Source organism: Carassius auratus, chromosome 6 (genome assembly GCF_003368295.1).
Source record: "Carassius auratus strain Wakin chromosome 6, ASM336829v1, whole genome shotgun sequence".
Lineage (NCBI taxonomy): Eukaryota > Metazoa > Chordata > Actinopteri > Cypriniformes > Cyprinidae > Carassius > Carassius auratus.
Window position 1 is genome coordinate 6,969,996 of NC_039248.1, and position 15,974 is coordinate 6,985,969.

Genomic DNA, 15,974 nt, shown 5'->3' on the forward strand with positions numbered 1-15,974 from the left:
ATTGAAACAACAAGTTACAAGTTAGCAATCTGTCTTGCAACATTTGCATGTGTTCAGATAAGCAGGAAAATCCCTCCCACACAATTATTCGCTAACATTGGTTATTTGTCAAATTTAATGGATATTGTATGAAGGGCTGCACGATATTGGGAAAAAATTACATTGCGATATTTTATTTTTCTGCAATATATATTGCGATATGAAATCTAATAAAAAAAATTTCTTACAAACAAAAATGGGGTGAGCAGATTTACCTTCTCATTTTAAATGCTTTAAACATCGACACCATCGTGTCAATTGATTAATATCTCGCTCTCCGCAAATCACATTCGTCAAGGGCCGGGGAGCAGCAACTACGACAGCCTACATCACACATCCTGCGATGTGACTATCGTGGATTCGTACATCACGATATCGATGCTTAAACGACACATTGTGCAGCCCTAATTGTATGCATTTTTTTTTTTTTTATTAAATAAAAAAATGACTGGTAAATAAAAATACCTTAGTATCTATATTTTTTATTTGAGTATCGATACTTTCGTTACTCGCATCAGTATTGATTTATCGATACTTCAGAATCGATTCGCCCATCCCTATTGTACAGCATAGTTTTGTAGTCATAAAAATCTAACTTCCAAGTCTGAGGAAAATGTCAATAAATCATTAAAGTGAAAAATAGCAATACCAAATGCATTAAATGGCATCTAATAAATCTGTATAATCCACTCAATACTTTTATCCCAACTTTTTACAATGAGAGTAGAAATGCTAAGCGAATAAATAATTGTTAGATGCTATTTCACCATTATTTGAGTTAGAGACTAGAGATAGATAGATAGATAGAGAGAGAGATAGAGTTTGACTGAGCACTTGTTAGTTTCACTACTCTCTATGGAATACACACAAACACTACCTTAAGGTCGATTCTATTGCCGAAGTGTGCGTAGAGACTTGCGACCTAATAAATATTCAAATAATATATTTTCAAACAGAAACAGTGATACAGTGTGTCAAAACCTGAGATTAATTTATAACTAATGATTTAAATAATAACCCAGGGTAAAGTATGAACAGAATGAGACATTAACCCAGGGTCATTTTTAAGCTTTTGAACCATGTTGTTGAAAAGCCCAAATGAGTGATGGATTCACTAATACTTTGTTTTCTGGCTAAACAATCCTTTTTTTGGAACACTACAGAAAATCTGAAAAAAAAGGAAACTGAGTAGCTCTAGGCAGCATGCAATATATTTTTGTGGAAAATTGACTTGGGAGTTATTAAGACATGGGTCTGACTGTTGGTTTGGGCTTAAAAACGGTCACCATCAGCTCTTTTATACAGCGCAACCAATATAGCTGATTCAGCCACAGGAGTCAGGACTGCTGGCCACAGCCAACCAGTAGCAATCAAATAAAAAAGAACAACAAATGAGAGGAAATAAAACCATACAAGGGTATTAAAGAAGCACATTATGCCTTATAAGTGATGCATCTCAGCTGTACTATAATTTGTAACAGTTTTGGAGACAAACTCTGGGACTGATTAGTTTGTGTTCTGTTAAAATGTTAAAATGAATTTTCGCCAAGCCTAAAAGGCAGCACTGGTTCAACGGATTTGATACTAATTGCCTGGATTTGAAAGGAGCCACATCCTGTCATTCAGAGACATGGTTTAGAAACACAAGCCTAAATGACATCATGAAAAACACATCACAGAAATTGTGCCCATCCAAAGACTATCTCATTTTCTCATCAGCCATAATTCCCTTTCATATACACTGGCACATGTGCACCCCAGGAACATGAAGCAGTGTCACACACATATGTGCAAAATGGAATTCATAACGCCTCGCTTGTCAAGCCACAAACTGTACAGATTTGCAGAGATACTGATGTCACAGAGGTGATGTCACATAACTAACTCCATCTGGATGGTGCTGGATATAGTGATAACAGGCCTTTGCCTTACAGAGACAAAGCACATACAGGCAGAACTCTATAAAACAAGTTAACTTCACTAAGAAACATTTATATCTTCTTAAGTCGTTTTTCTTTTCCCTTAATACAAAAAAAGATTACAAAAACCCTCTAATTTTGTACTAATGATAGCGTTTTTATAGATATTGCATATTGGTTAGTCAATTCACCGTCACAAGTGATATCAATAATGGTCGTTCTACTTTTAAAGTCACCGATTTCTGTTTGAGAAGCTAAAAAAGACCAGAGCAAATCATCCATGCACGTGACTGAAAATCAAATTACAGACTCCAGAAAAGTGCATTAAAGCTTCACCGTAGTATGTTTGCCGGAGTTGGAACCAAGCAACTGGAAAGCTCTGGTTTGACCACCGCTGGCCCTCCACCGTGAATAACGTTTTAAGTTGTACTTTCTAGTAATAGGCAGGTTTCTGTGGGCCGTGTCTGCAGCCTAAATGGGAGTTTAAATGGATGAAAGCTGAGATTTATCAGAGGATGGAGGGGAAAATTAAGAACGACAAGAAATAAGGTGGCGACTGGGGTGAATGCTGAGGGATGAAAGCAAAACATGACTAAAAAAAGTATGGGAAACAAAAGAAAACCATGTATTCAGGAAAACGCTGCAGTACATTTAGTCTCATAACGCTGCAGAGTTTAAGTGCTATAGTATATGAAAATATAAAACAGCTGAATGGGAATTTTTCATTTAAATCACACATTCAGAAATACAATCGCAGCACAAATGAACGACTCGTCTTAGGGAATTCAGAATTGACGGTGCTCGTTCAGTGAGTGGGAAATGAGGACATCTTTTCTAAATAGGTTTTATGGATGAAACCTAAGGGAAAATGGCCTTGTTTCCTTTTATGGACAATCTGGCCTAAATCTCCTCCCCACTTAACCATTTGAATAAGACATATGACACATGGGGGGTCTTAAACAAATGTGCAGCCCTCACATCAAAAGCTGTCAAGCTTTTCAGGCCTAACAAGAGCAGATTTTTAGACAGAAGGTTACTGGTTTTGTGAGCAGTTATGCAAGAACTAGTTTCTGTGATCTTCCAGAAGTAGAGTTCTAGCACACACGTGTCAGATTCATTCATTTCCACGCTAAGCAGTGAGAGGGTGAATCTCACCAGGAGGCGTGCAGGTCATAATTTACTCCAAAATCAAACAAAAACAAACAAACGGGAAATATTATGACATTTAAATCATATCAGTCATCAGCGGACACCTGCATTTTTTATATATTTTACTTTTTATATGATAATATTAATAAATCTATTTATTTATTATTGACTATATAACAGCAGATAGATATTTCCGTCTATTTTAAGATTTATTCAGCACCAATTTAAAGACATAACAATAGCTTATGGCAAATATTTAACACTTTAAGAATACTTTTCCTTTTATGAGTGCACATCAAATACATTAGTTTTTAGTGCTTTGCCATTATTCTTTTTAAACCAAGTATAATAGAATTATAATTAGGGATGTGCAACAGTGATCGAGTACTCGAGTACTCGACCGCCACAGCGATGATCGATCACATAAACGATGATCGAAATTATTATTATTATTATTATTTTTATTGGTTATGGCAGCATGTTGGGTGTTGCCCTAATCTCTGATTGGTTAGCTTCCCACTTGATGCCTCAAAAGACGTTAGAAGACAGATAATCATGGCCTCAAAGTCAAATAGTGATGGCTGGTTTCCCTTTGAGAAGAACGATGAAAATACAGTAAAGGGTAAGCTGTGCAGCGCCAAGCTGACACACACATCTACAACAAATATAATCCGCTACTGTATATTTGGCGATAACAGAGCGGCAACTCAGACAAGCATTGAATCACTTGCCGTAAGACCTAAATAATTCATAATTCAATTCATATGGCTTCGAAAACGCGCAGGTGGTTTATGGAAAATAAAACTTAACTTATAAATACAGCTTAATTACAACTACTACACTTAATAACGTAGATGAATATATAGCACAAATGTGCCATACATTTATAATGAGAACTTTACAGGAATCTATAGTAAAATCTGTCCTTGCCCATCTTTCAGCGCGCTGTCATGAAAACGCATCAGAGGGAGCTCACTCTCTCTCGCTCTCTCTCGAACGCATAACTTAGCATCCTATTGTGCTGATACAAGTTGTAATGTCTCATATGATATGTCTCAGTTATCTGATTTATCATAGGATGTGTCATAGAATTAGCTTCCGTTTATTGGTATACTCTTCACCTCAGGCAGATATTTCTTGCTCCTTTATTAATAACATTGCTTCATCATAATCATAATCTAACCTGTCCTATTTCATAGACAGATTTTCATGTCAGTTTTTTTATTTTTATTTTTTCATTTTAATAATCTTCAGATTTTTTCATTATATACATTATGGCCATGCATGACCCCCACCCCCCCGGCGCGCATTAAGCCCCACCCCCGATTAATCGATTAATCGTTTTTGAAACCTATCGATGATCGAAATGAGAAATTTCCCAAAATGCCCATCCCTAATTATAATAACAGTCATTTATCAGCATCTTAAAAGCTTCTTTCATGTGACATTCTTATTATTATTATTATTTTATTTATGTTGGGTATATTTTATATACATTGGTAGCATTTGTTGTACTTCAAATCTATCTATATAGGTATATCATTCAAAGGTTCTTAATAAATAATTGTACCGTACATATTCTCTTTATGTAAAATATGATTTCTAGTTTTTTATTTGGGTTTGGGGTCAAATGTGATCTAACATTTCTTTAAAGATTTCACAAGAGTGACCACAGAGGTGTGTATATAACACAAATGAGGAGACAATCTATTCCCTGAACTACCATGACATCTGCTTTTTCCATTCTACCCAACATGACATCATGGTGGATCACCCTGATGAAATGCGTAGACCAATGAAACTTACAGAGAAGATCTGATGATCTATAACTGATTCTCTGGTAATTTCGACATCTGAAGTACATTAAACACTGTGAGGCAGCTTTTCCCTATTTCAGAACCCACTTCAATACAGCCACAAACCAAAGTTAAATCTTGCCATCGACATACTGTGTGTTGATGAAAAAGCGAATAATATTCAAAAGTGTCTCTTTGAATCTTTCTGGATGGCAGTGAGTGTAACAATCCACACTTCATTTCACGAAACCTATAGACACCCTGTGGACATTAACCAGCCCGGCCTTTCACTCCAGCTCTTTTCAGGTCAAACATTAGCTCATTCTCTCCCGCTGAGTTAAACACAGCCAATTAAACCATTAGTCTGCCATAAAAACACTAGAGTGACTCAAGGAACAGCAGGACCGTGCAAGCCTGTACTTTCATTAATGAGTAAACATGGGAAATGCTCTGAAAGTGTTGACAGGGAGATGGAAAGCTAGTGTTCACGACGTCCAAACAAATACTATAACAGGGAGAGCGTGTATCACTTACTCAATAGCTTCTGGAACTCACAGAGGGAATAATTATGCTGATTAAATTAGGATTTTATAAATTTTCCAGTCAGAACTAATTCTGTGGTACTCTCTCTTCAGCTTCCAGAATTCTCAAGATTCTTTTTTTTATTACGACTTTGTAAGTCACAGGCTTCTGAGGAACTGTGGAAGACATCCAGTGATGCATGTTCACCACAGTTCAGCAATGATGTTATGTTCTTATCATTATTAATTTACTTAGCGAAGACGACGACGAAAAATATTCGTTAACAAAAAAAATTCTGTAACTAATATGTTGACGAGCTAAAAATAATATCGAAATTATGATGAAATTTATGCCGCGTCTTTGTTATTTTTTTTTTTTTTACAAATATTAACTCAAATTGTACAGCCTTCTTATTTTAAAACCGTAATATTGTTGTATTGTTGAACTGCCTTTAAAATTAAGTTTACATTTAGGTTTGATAAATTTAGCTTATATAGCTATATTTTTTTCATGTAACTTTGTATTTGCATATCTTTTATTTCTGTCTTTAGATTTGATATTATTCTTATTTTTTGTGCGTGTGGTTTTTTATATCCTTATTTACCCTCTGGCTACTAGGGTTAACGTACCTATTAAGCTCACAAAATTGGTTTTGACATTTTTAGTGCACAAGATATTGGTTTCAGTACAAAAAGTTATATTCAAATAAAATATTAAATTTTATTTTAAATGGCAAAAGAATTTCAATTAAGGTATACATTATTAAATAAAAAAAGGCTGGCTGTTCAAAAAGTCTTAATGGCACACCGCTGTTCCCATTAAGCTCCCATTATGTTTTAGTAGAAATTCTTATATAATATAATATAATATATTTTTTCTATCTTCTTTTTTTAAGTTACAAAGTCAATCACCAAAAAAAAAAAAAAAACTTAAACAGAACAATAAAATCAAGCAACAAGGCATTCAAGTCGATCAGATATAGCTTCATAATGAAGTGTCATTTAAGCACATTGCAACATCTAGACTAGTTCACGTTCAGCTCAAGTAACAAATATTAAAAAATCAAATAAAACATTGCATTCATGGGGATGAACACAAATCCAGATTCATTATGAAGCCTCTTATCAAATGGATGTCAATGTATCTATAGTCTCTTAAGGCTGGAATAAAGTATAGGATTTTTGCCCCGATTTTCCACAGATTCAAAGTCTGGAGAAGTTGATGCTAGTTGCCAAAGGTCAGAGCCAGTCTATAGATTTGAGTCGACTGATTCCATAGAAAATCAATTAACTTAACTTACAGTGACAAGCATCTATTTATGTTGTATAGCCAATGCAAAAACAGAAGTTTGTTCCCTATAGAGGAAACAAAAAAACTAAAAATTCTTACTTCCGGAAAACTGACCGTTGCAATCCATTGTGAAGCAATGGCTTCATAACCAGTTCAGTCATATGCTTCATCAAGCAACAGTTATGTTGTCCGACCTGAAGATGGCACAAATTATCTCAAGTATTGCGACCCCTCCACTGTTATGGAAACTTGGAATGTTCACAGAGGAAGTACAAGACACTATAGAAACCATAAGGATTAAGCAGCAGGATAAGGACAATATCTTCTTTCACGAGCATGTAGTCCATGCTCTTGCATTTGCAAAATTCAATATAATTTGATAGGGTTCAACAGAGCACGCAACAACAGATTCAGTGATCAGAACAATAGCAGTAAGCTTTAAAAATGAAATCCTTTTCTGCTTACCGCAAGTGATCTGATTACTTTCTGGCTGAGGGCAGCAATAACAGATGTCTACTGAATTGAAAACATTAACTAAATGAATCAAGAGGCTTCAGGGTACAGTGTGGAAAGCAGACAAGAAATGCAAGAGTTTAATGACAAGCAGTCATGGAGGAATGGCCACAGTCTTGGTTCAGCTGACCTTTACAAATGCAGGAACAAACACATTCCATTACTTTGTCAAATCTAGTGTAACGTGTGTGCATGGTGTTTGTGTGTACACCTGATCAGTGTCAGTTGGCTCATGACCCTAGCTAGAAAGTCTTGGTTACCTCACATTTTTTTCCTAAAATATGCATGTGTATAAAGAGGAGAAAAAATCTCAGGCTTTAAGTGTTGAGTTAAAGGTCCAAAGTTCCTGACTGTAAGTATTTGCAGCACAAAATCCACATGTGATGCCTAACTCAAGTCTAGTGAAGTATTGTGGCTAAATAAAATTCAAGCAGCTGTTACATACTTTGTGTGCAAAACAGAAAATAGTACTGGCTTGGTTGACTAATAATAGAAAGGCAAATATGAATCAAGATTGCAAAATACAGATTTTGTGTACATATTTTGATCAGTGTTGCACGTGACAACTGAAATATCACAGTATGACAGAGCACTCAATCATTAATGTTGAGTCTGAAAAGGTAAATATATGTCCTAAGGCCACTAATAAAACAACTGTGAAAAAAATAACGCAACTGGTAAAATACTCTGAAACACGCATGTTTGATACATCAGTCACACGAACGCGCCTCTCTGTAGCAACTACAAAATACCAAAACTTGCAAAGGTTATTTCGTTGTTTCTTGGACAAACTATGTCAGAATTAAAGCTTGTAGAAAACGTACCTGTTTTAAGAGAGATACCGCTCAGTATCTGCCCGATACACGCGTTTCCAGTCCAGTAGAAGTTTAGAACTGGAGTGAGGGAGCGAGCGATAGAGAGAGGGCGCGCGCTCCATCAGCTCCTCCCTATCGCGATTCCCTCAGAAAGACTCAGAAACAGCGCTTTGACTGAGAAAAGTCTGTTCACATGGACAGTAAAATACTTTTTTTTTTGGGGGGGGGGGGGGGGGGGGGGAATGTATATTTTTGTATATTTCCCATAAATCCTGAATCTCCTATTCCATTAAAAAATTTTTAAAAAAAAAATAAATATTCATTTTTAATTAACAATTAGGCTACATCATCCTCCAGGAAGTGACATAATTTTTGGTGGGGAAAAACAAAATTATAAAAAGAATATTACATTAAAAAAATAAATAAGAATACTTTAAAATGTGTTCATATTTGCTTTTTTTATTTGATTTATCAAAATAATCTAAAGATGTAATCTAAAAATTAAGTAAAAAGAAAAAAAATAACTAAACACCAATGGATCTGTTGAATTTGACATTTTGTGGCAGTATTTGGTTTGTCTCATTTTCAAACATTTTATCATGTTAGATAAAACTTAAGAAAAACAAATTAACTTTTAAGTTAATTTAATTAATCTCCTCATGGAGTAATGACTAAATTTAACTTGTTAGGATAATAGGACTAACTTACTGTTAAGCAAGTTATAATTTATAAAAAAAAGTGTATGAACTTGACCAGAGAACATTTCTGAAAATACCCGCATTTCACCACAAGCATGTTCTTTCTTTCTTTCTTTTTTGTTGTTGAGAATGACCCTTTTGTTCATCTGATTCAGTGGAGCAGGAACTGACCGCTTACAAATCTGTGCCGACAGAACATGATGTAGAAGTAATAACTCACCAGGAAGAAGAAAATAAACATACTGATATGTATCAGGGGCTTCACTCCCTCAGACCACTAGTGCATAATATCTGTCCTGATACAGCTGCTGAAATAGTGTGGTGCTGCTCCATTTATGTCAAGTTTAATCGCCTCTTCAGCGTCCCCGTGTGGCTATCGATGGAACATCTTACCCATTAACATTGCAAGGACTTCACTTGTGAACAGCTTAGGACCACTGTCTGCTATTATGCACGCCAATGATACAAATCTGGGTGTCATTTCTGATACTGAATGGAAATTTGATAAGCATATTAATGTTGTATTAATAAATAGCTTCTTCCAAATGAAAGCTATTGCAAAGCTGAAAGCTGTCTTCTGGGTCATTCTCTTATAAAGAGTGTTTCAACACAATTTGTAGTGCGAAAACCAGTTGAAAATAAAACTGAACTTGTGGTTGATGAATAAACAACATAATCCAACATCAAATATATATATATATATATATATAAAAAAACAAATGATATCTTTATTACATCTAAATATTCTGATAATAATAACTTTTGCTTCCAGAAGGTCTTTTACATATACACACAGTTCTACAATGCGATTTATCATGGCACAGTTTTTTGTGCTTAGTAGCACAGATCACGGTTGTACACTAAACTGACGTAGTTGTACAAGACTCCATGGAACATACATTAATCTTTACATTAAGTAGGTTACAGCAATGAGACCAGACAAAATGACGTTTTTGTTTTCCATTGCACAGAACATTATTATTAGGGTTTCTTTTTTTCTCTTTTTTGTTTTACACTGCTATTATTTCTTTATTTCAGCCGATATGTAATTTAGTTACACCTTTTCATTTGGCTCAAAATCTGAGGTGACTATAATAACATGCCACGGAAAAAAAAAACACATGAAAATTCAAATCATAAAAAGATGGTTCAAGTTGTCAGTAAATCAGACTTCAAACACGCTTCACTGTTTAAAAACAGCAGATACTGAAAAGTAAAGTCTTTGGCTCACACTCAATCCCAGGTCAAACTAATTCAAGTTAATTTAATTGAGCATTTAATCTGTCATTTATGTACACACACACACACACACACACACACTTCCACTCAAACGCACACACGCGCAAACATCCAAATGAAAAAATGAATGTCACTGCACAGGCTTGTTTGCGCACACAAAACAAATTAAATTTGTCGAATGATAATGAACCAGTCACTTCATATGCAACAGCTTGTCCATACAACACTCTTGGAATCCACTGACCCAGATTTGACTTAAGGAGTAACACCTCTTTGCAATATTCTATCTATGGCTACACGTTACATGGACGAATACGCACACATGTACATGCCTACACCCATGAGTCAGGTGAGGCCGGGTAGGGCTGAGTTCTGTATGAAGGCCTGCGTGTGGTGGAGTAGAAGTCCACGTAGTTGGTATTGGGTTTGAGCACCTGCCTCTCGCTCACCACAGGATAACGAACCGGCTCATCCAGATACGGATCCTCGTAGCCCATCGGAGACGACAGGTACATTCCAAAAGTGTCATAGGTGCTTTGATTTCCCTCATCTGGGTAGTAGAGCCGGCCATGCTAGAAGAGTGGACAAAAAAGTGCCTTTTTGAACATAATTTACATTTATTAACAAATAATAAAACATTAGAGAGACTTTGTCTGAATTTTTTATTATATATATTTATATACAATTATCTGCTAATACTTTCTTTATTGTCTCTTTCGGTTTCTTTCTTTCTTTTTGGAGAAAATACTTTCATTTATTATAGTATTATATTTAAGTTATTTATTATTTAGGTTTCGATTTTATTTACTCTCTCATTTTAGTTTATACCACGGCTCTGTGGAATATTTGATTCTGATTGGTAAATCGCATCATCCACCAGTACGTTATTCCCAGGTAACAACCACATCCAGGTACTACGAGTTATCTTGTCCGGTATTCCTTTATATGCTTAACGAGTCATTCCGCTATCGCTGTCTGTCTGGCGCCACCTTGTGACTGAAAACACTTAACCACTGCATGTTAAAATGGAAGACTTCAGCAGTAATTTCAACATATATGGTAAAAATTTATATTTTTAGCCGTGTAATAAGCAGGATAATGTACATCCAGCCAGTTGTTATCTCAGAATAAACGCTGTCGCAAATGTAACACAATCGAGACACTATTACCATATTTTCCGGACTATAAGTCACACTTTTTTTAATAAATTGGCTGGTCCTGCGACTCAGGTGGGACTTATCAAAATTAATTTGACATGAACCAAGAGAAATGAACTAAGAGAAAACATTACCGTCTCCAGCCACGAGAGGGCTGAAAACAGAGCGCCCTCTCGCGGCTGGAGATGGTAATGTTTTCTCTTGGTTCTAAATAAATGCGACTTCTAGTCCAGTGCGACTTATATATGTTTTTTTCCTCATCATGACGTATTTTTGGACTGATGCGACTGATACTCAGGTTCGACTTATAGTCCGAAAAATACTGTAATTAGATATTACTATTACATATTTTGGTGTATATTATATTTTATATATTTTTAGTTTGAATTAAAAAATTTAGTTTTAGTAATTTTGTTGAGAATTTTGCAATTTAATTGTTTTTGTTTTATTAAACACGTCTACATGTTTTTATCCAAATTAGATTTAGTTATTTTTTTTAGTACATCAAGTTAAATGCAAAATGTTTAAGAAGCTATGAAACAAGTTTTTTTTCTTAGTACAGTTATTAACAGAAGAATAACTGCTACCATCATAATAATACCATACTAAAATCATCTTATCCTATATTTTATGTCAGAAGTAGATCTCAAATTGTCAGTCTTTTTATGTTTGTACAATAGACAATATTTCAAAGCCTAATGTTCGTAGAAATATCAGCATTAAAGCGTTTAAGGTTTGTAACATAATATTTGTCCAATTATCACATGCAATTTGTCTCTTCAGACCAATGTGTAAAATAAAATCGATAAAAATCCAAATGATGGCATGTGAATTTTTGAGTCTGTTCATCATTCATATTAAAACATTTAAGACATTTAGTGTTGGTGTGAACAAGCATTTACATCTTTAAATTTACAGTGTGCTATTACTAAAGTTCTTAAGACTCAGAATAAGTGAAAATCGCAAAAAAACTTTTGCCTTAAATCTTAAAAAAGGAATTCCGTAAGGTGTGTGCTACTAAACCCAGGTGCTTTTGACCACAGATTATTTGTGGGTAATGATCAAGGAATAAACCCAATGGATTATGTAAACTTCATCTGTTGAGATTAGACGCATTGAAACCACGTCAATGGTTATCATTTACAGTAGACATATGGGTTCAGCCGGCTTCAGATACAGCAGTTTCCTTTCTTCACCTCACCTGTGATCTGCGGGACTCCTCGGTTGAAGGAGACGGATAGGAACTGATAAAATAGGCAGACTGCTTTCCAGACCCTGAACACAGATGCACACAAATATTAAAACACGGTTTCTATCACAAGAACAAAATGAATACTTTTCTATTTACCAGGTATAGTCATAATCGTCCACGTTATCTTATAATGTGTCGTTTAAAGGTGTTGTATTTGTATTTTATAGAAATGTTCAGTCTGTGGTGAAGCTCTAATCCTGTGAAGGCCACAGTCAGGGCAGAGAGCGGGGCTGAGGGTTAGATGGGCGGAAAAGGTTCAACAGCCCAACAGGTCTAATGAAGACCTGACACATTCTGAATCACAGCCACATAATCAGACCCTCCAGGCCCAAGTACCACCAATCAATAAAGAGGAACTCCGGAGGTCAAGTGCTCTTAAATGAATGGCCATTTCAGCTTCCGACCAGACAGGGGAATAAAACTGATTGCTCTATTAGTTGAAGAGAGCATGGGTGAAATATCTATTAGCACATCAGTCCAGCTTCTTAATTCACCGACAGATTCTTCTGTTGATTTCCAAGAGTGACTATGCTGCAGATTTCTGAGTAAAGCTGAATACTCAGGACGTAATAATGTACAGTATATAATGGGCCTTTTTTTCATCCAATGGCATTTGATTGAACTTGACAAGGATTGAGAGGGGGGAACTTAAGTTTATTGATTAATATTGTTTTTCCCTGAATGCACAGCATTGATATCATCAGTTGAAAAGTCAAAAAAAAAAAAAATCTGTATTACAAAAAAAATTGTATTACATTTTGACGGAAACAAGAATAACAAAAACAATTAGAAGCTTTTAATATTGCGGGGTTTTATTGTCTGTTATAAAGCTCACCTGTATACTGACTTGTGTTTCTGTTGGCGTCTCCATAATAATTATGAAGTTGCATAGACGACTGGGTCCTCCGCTGATTTAAGCGATGACCTCTTATACCCAACATTGCAGGGGAAGAGGTGGCACTACCTCCTAAATGTGGAGAGGAAAAAATCAAATAACGATTCACAATAAACCAAAGCAGAGTACAAAATAAAACAGGAGAATAAAAGAAAACAACCCATTAATAAATGTTAATATCAGTATTTATAAGAAGTGAGTCATTTCCCTGTAGCTTCTACAGAATTACATTTCCTGCAGTTGCTTGTTGTTGTAACGGCCCACCTGATTGGATGACAGGTGACATCTGCACGTTGCTGGTTGGCAGAGTAGGCTGGGAACGGTAGCGGTCTCGTTCCAGTGTTGACACTGGGGTGATGAAGTGGTTCTGGTTCCATCCATCCTGATGAACCACAGAACACACACTTCCTGCTTACATCTACTGTTATTATCCATCTCAGATGATGCAATTACTAAAGATTAACCGACAAAGATCATTTAGTCTGAGTTCTTTTGATCAGACTATCTATCTGATTTTTAGTTACGGTTTCATTAGTTTCCTAGTTTTTTCAAAGTCATGTCAAAAAGATCGAAATGAATGCACATAAACACAACCACAAATTGTTTATTAATATCATTATGGTAACATTTTCTATGAATCCTGTATTTATAATACATTATAAGGGAATTCTTAAAGCATTATAATGAATGCATTATAAAAACGTATAATATGTTGTATAAGCTCATGAATATTCATAAGAACAGTTTTAATATAACAGTTACTTATTTGTGGTTATAGCTTTTAAGAGTATTATGATTTATAACACAATGAACATGTTGCATCCCCTTTTACAATTGATTATACTTCTCATAGTTATAATGTATTATAAGTCCCATATCTTGCCATTTTTCTGATGCTACTTTACTTAAAGCGGTCAAAGACCACTTATAATAGTAATAATAATAATAATAATAATAATAATAATAATAATAATAATAAATGACAAGATTTTTTTTTTCTCAAACAGCCATAAGATCAGATAACAGATCATATGAACTATTTTTATAGTAATTTCAGTTTGATTATTTTGATGGTACCCTTTAGACAGCTGTTGATAAATAACTCTGCAACTACATATCATCTAGCTGTTAGTAAAGTATTAGTATGTCTGCTACTGTAAATATATACTAACACTTTATTTTGACGGTCAACCAACAGATAAACTGATTTAAGTGTCTCTGCAAGTGTGAACTTATTCTACCATACTAGATTCTACCATTCTCCAGCATACTAATACTCTAATGAGAGTTAGTTGGCATGTAGTTGCAAAGTTGCTTATAGTCGATTGATTACGGGGACCATCAAAATCAAATGTAACCATATAAAACATTGCATTTTTTTCAGTTGGAGTATTAAACTCACATCAATTAATTAATATTAGCTGCAGATTTATTATGATATTCATTGTGTGTTATAAATAATCATTCTCTAACTTTAAAACCACAAATACATAAGTATAATGTTGTATTATAATTGTTGTTATGATTATTCATGATATATATAATATAACATATGATAAGTTTTTCTATAATGCATAATGCATTCATTATAATGCCTTAAGAATACCCTTATAATGTTTATAAATACGGGCTTTATAGAAAGTGTTACCATAATTATTTACTTATAAACATATATATATTTTAGTGTTTATTAATCACGATTAATCGCATCAAAATAAAAGTTTTTATAATATATGTAAAAAGTTTGCATAATATATGTATGTGTACTGTATATATTTATTAGGTATAAATAAATACACACACATGCTATATATATCAAAAATATTATATATTATAAATATAATTAAATGTTATAAAATATATTATATAACTATATATTATAAAAAAAATTCTTAAATATAAACATGCATGTGTGTGTATTTATATATACATAATAAATATTCACAGTATACATGCATATATTATGTAAACAAAACTTTTTCAAAACAAAATTCAAAACAATTTGATTTACAGAACCTTCATTAACTGAAATTAAAACAAATGAACACACATTAAATGCATTTCTATTCATTATGTTTTAGAGATGTACTTTTTAAATCTTGCAGAATTTTATGTAAAAATAGTCACCACCAAATTGACTTGAACACACCAGACATCATAATTACAAACTTCACAGATGGACTTGAATGCATCTTATTTCCTGTTAGTCAACATGGTTACTGATTATATTCAACACATTGTTTGTGTTTGGTTGCTTGTATATATTGCCCTGTTTGCCTCTTAATTTGTCAGTTATCGATTACGTTATGATGCTCTATGTATCACACTGCCAAGAATTCTTTATTATTGATAAGCTTTTGTTTTTGTAAATAAAAGTCTACCGCTATGTATTTCTCATTTGAAAACAAGACAAAAATATTGATTGTGAACATATTTGCAGTGCACACTCATATTTTTTGCTGTGCGCTTTTGATTGGATCCCACAGATTGGATGTCACGAGAACATCAGGGTCCCTCACCACAGAACAATGGCTGAGAACATGTACCTTTTTGTAGAAGGTACGCAGATCTCTGTACTGCCACAGAGTGTTGAGCACCTGAGCTGCTGCCTTGACCACCTTCATGGAGTACCTGCCACAGAGAACAACATATTATTCTAGATACACCAGGACATTCAAAAAAAGAAAAAG

The 15,974-nt window shown here is 34.4% G+C and overlaps 2 protein-coding genes across 10 annotated transcripts in view; both read right to left on the bottom strand.

Annotated features, from left to right (window-relative positions):
* LOC113093078 (protein TANC1) overlaps positions 1-8,183 on the bottom strand; it is an 87,777-nt gene extending 79,594 nt beyond the window's left edge. For both annotated transcript variants that reach the window (XM_026258935.1, XM_026258930.1), the window contains exon 1: positions 8,053-8,183. The gene's annotated coding sequence lies outside the window, so the exon portion shown is untranslated. The remainder of the gene's footprint in view (positions 1-8,052) is intronic.
* A 1,598-nt stretch (positions 8,184-9,781) lies between these two features.
* The window catches only part of LOC113093118 (plakophilin-4-like), a 39,548-nt gene continuing 33,355 nt past the window's right edge, over positions 9,782-15,974 (bottom strand). For 6 of the 8 annotated variants that reach the window (XM_026258970.1, XM_026258958.1, XM_026258987.1 and 3 more), the window contains 5 exons: positions 15,831-15,915; positions 13,549-13,666; positions 13,225-13,356; positions 12,339-12,412; positions 10,313-10,552 (listed from right to left, as the gene is read on the bottom strand). In XM_026258970.1, coding sequence (XP_026114755.1) covers positions 10,313-10,552; positions 12,339-12,412; positions 13,225-13,356; positions 13,549-13,666; positions 15,831-15,915 — 649 coding nt within the window. Of the gene's footprint in view, positions 10,553-12,338; positions 12,413-13,224; positions 13,357-13,548; positions 13,667-15,830; positions 15,916-15,974 lie in introns of all 8 variants that reach the window. The other 2 variants (XM_026258977.1, XM_026258962.1) reach the window with 2 other exon arrangements.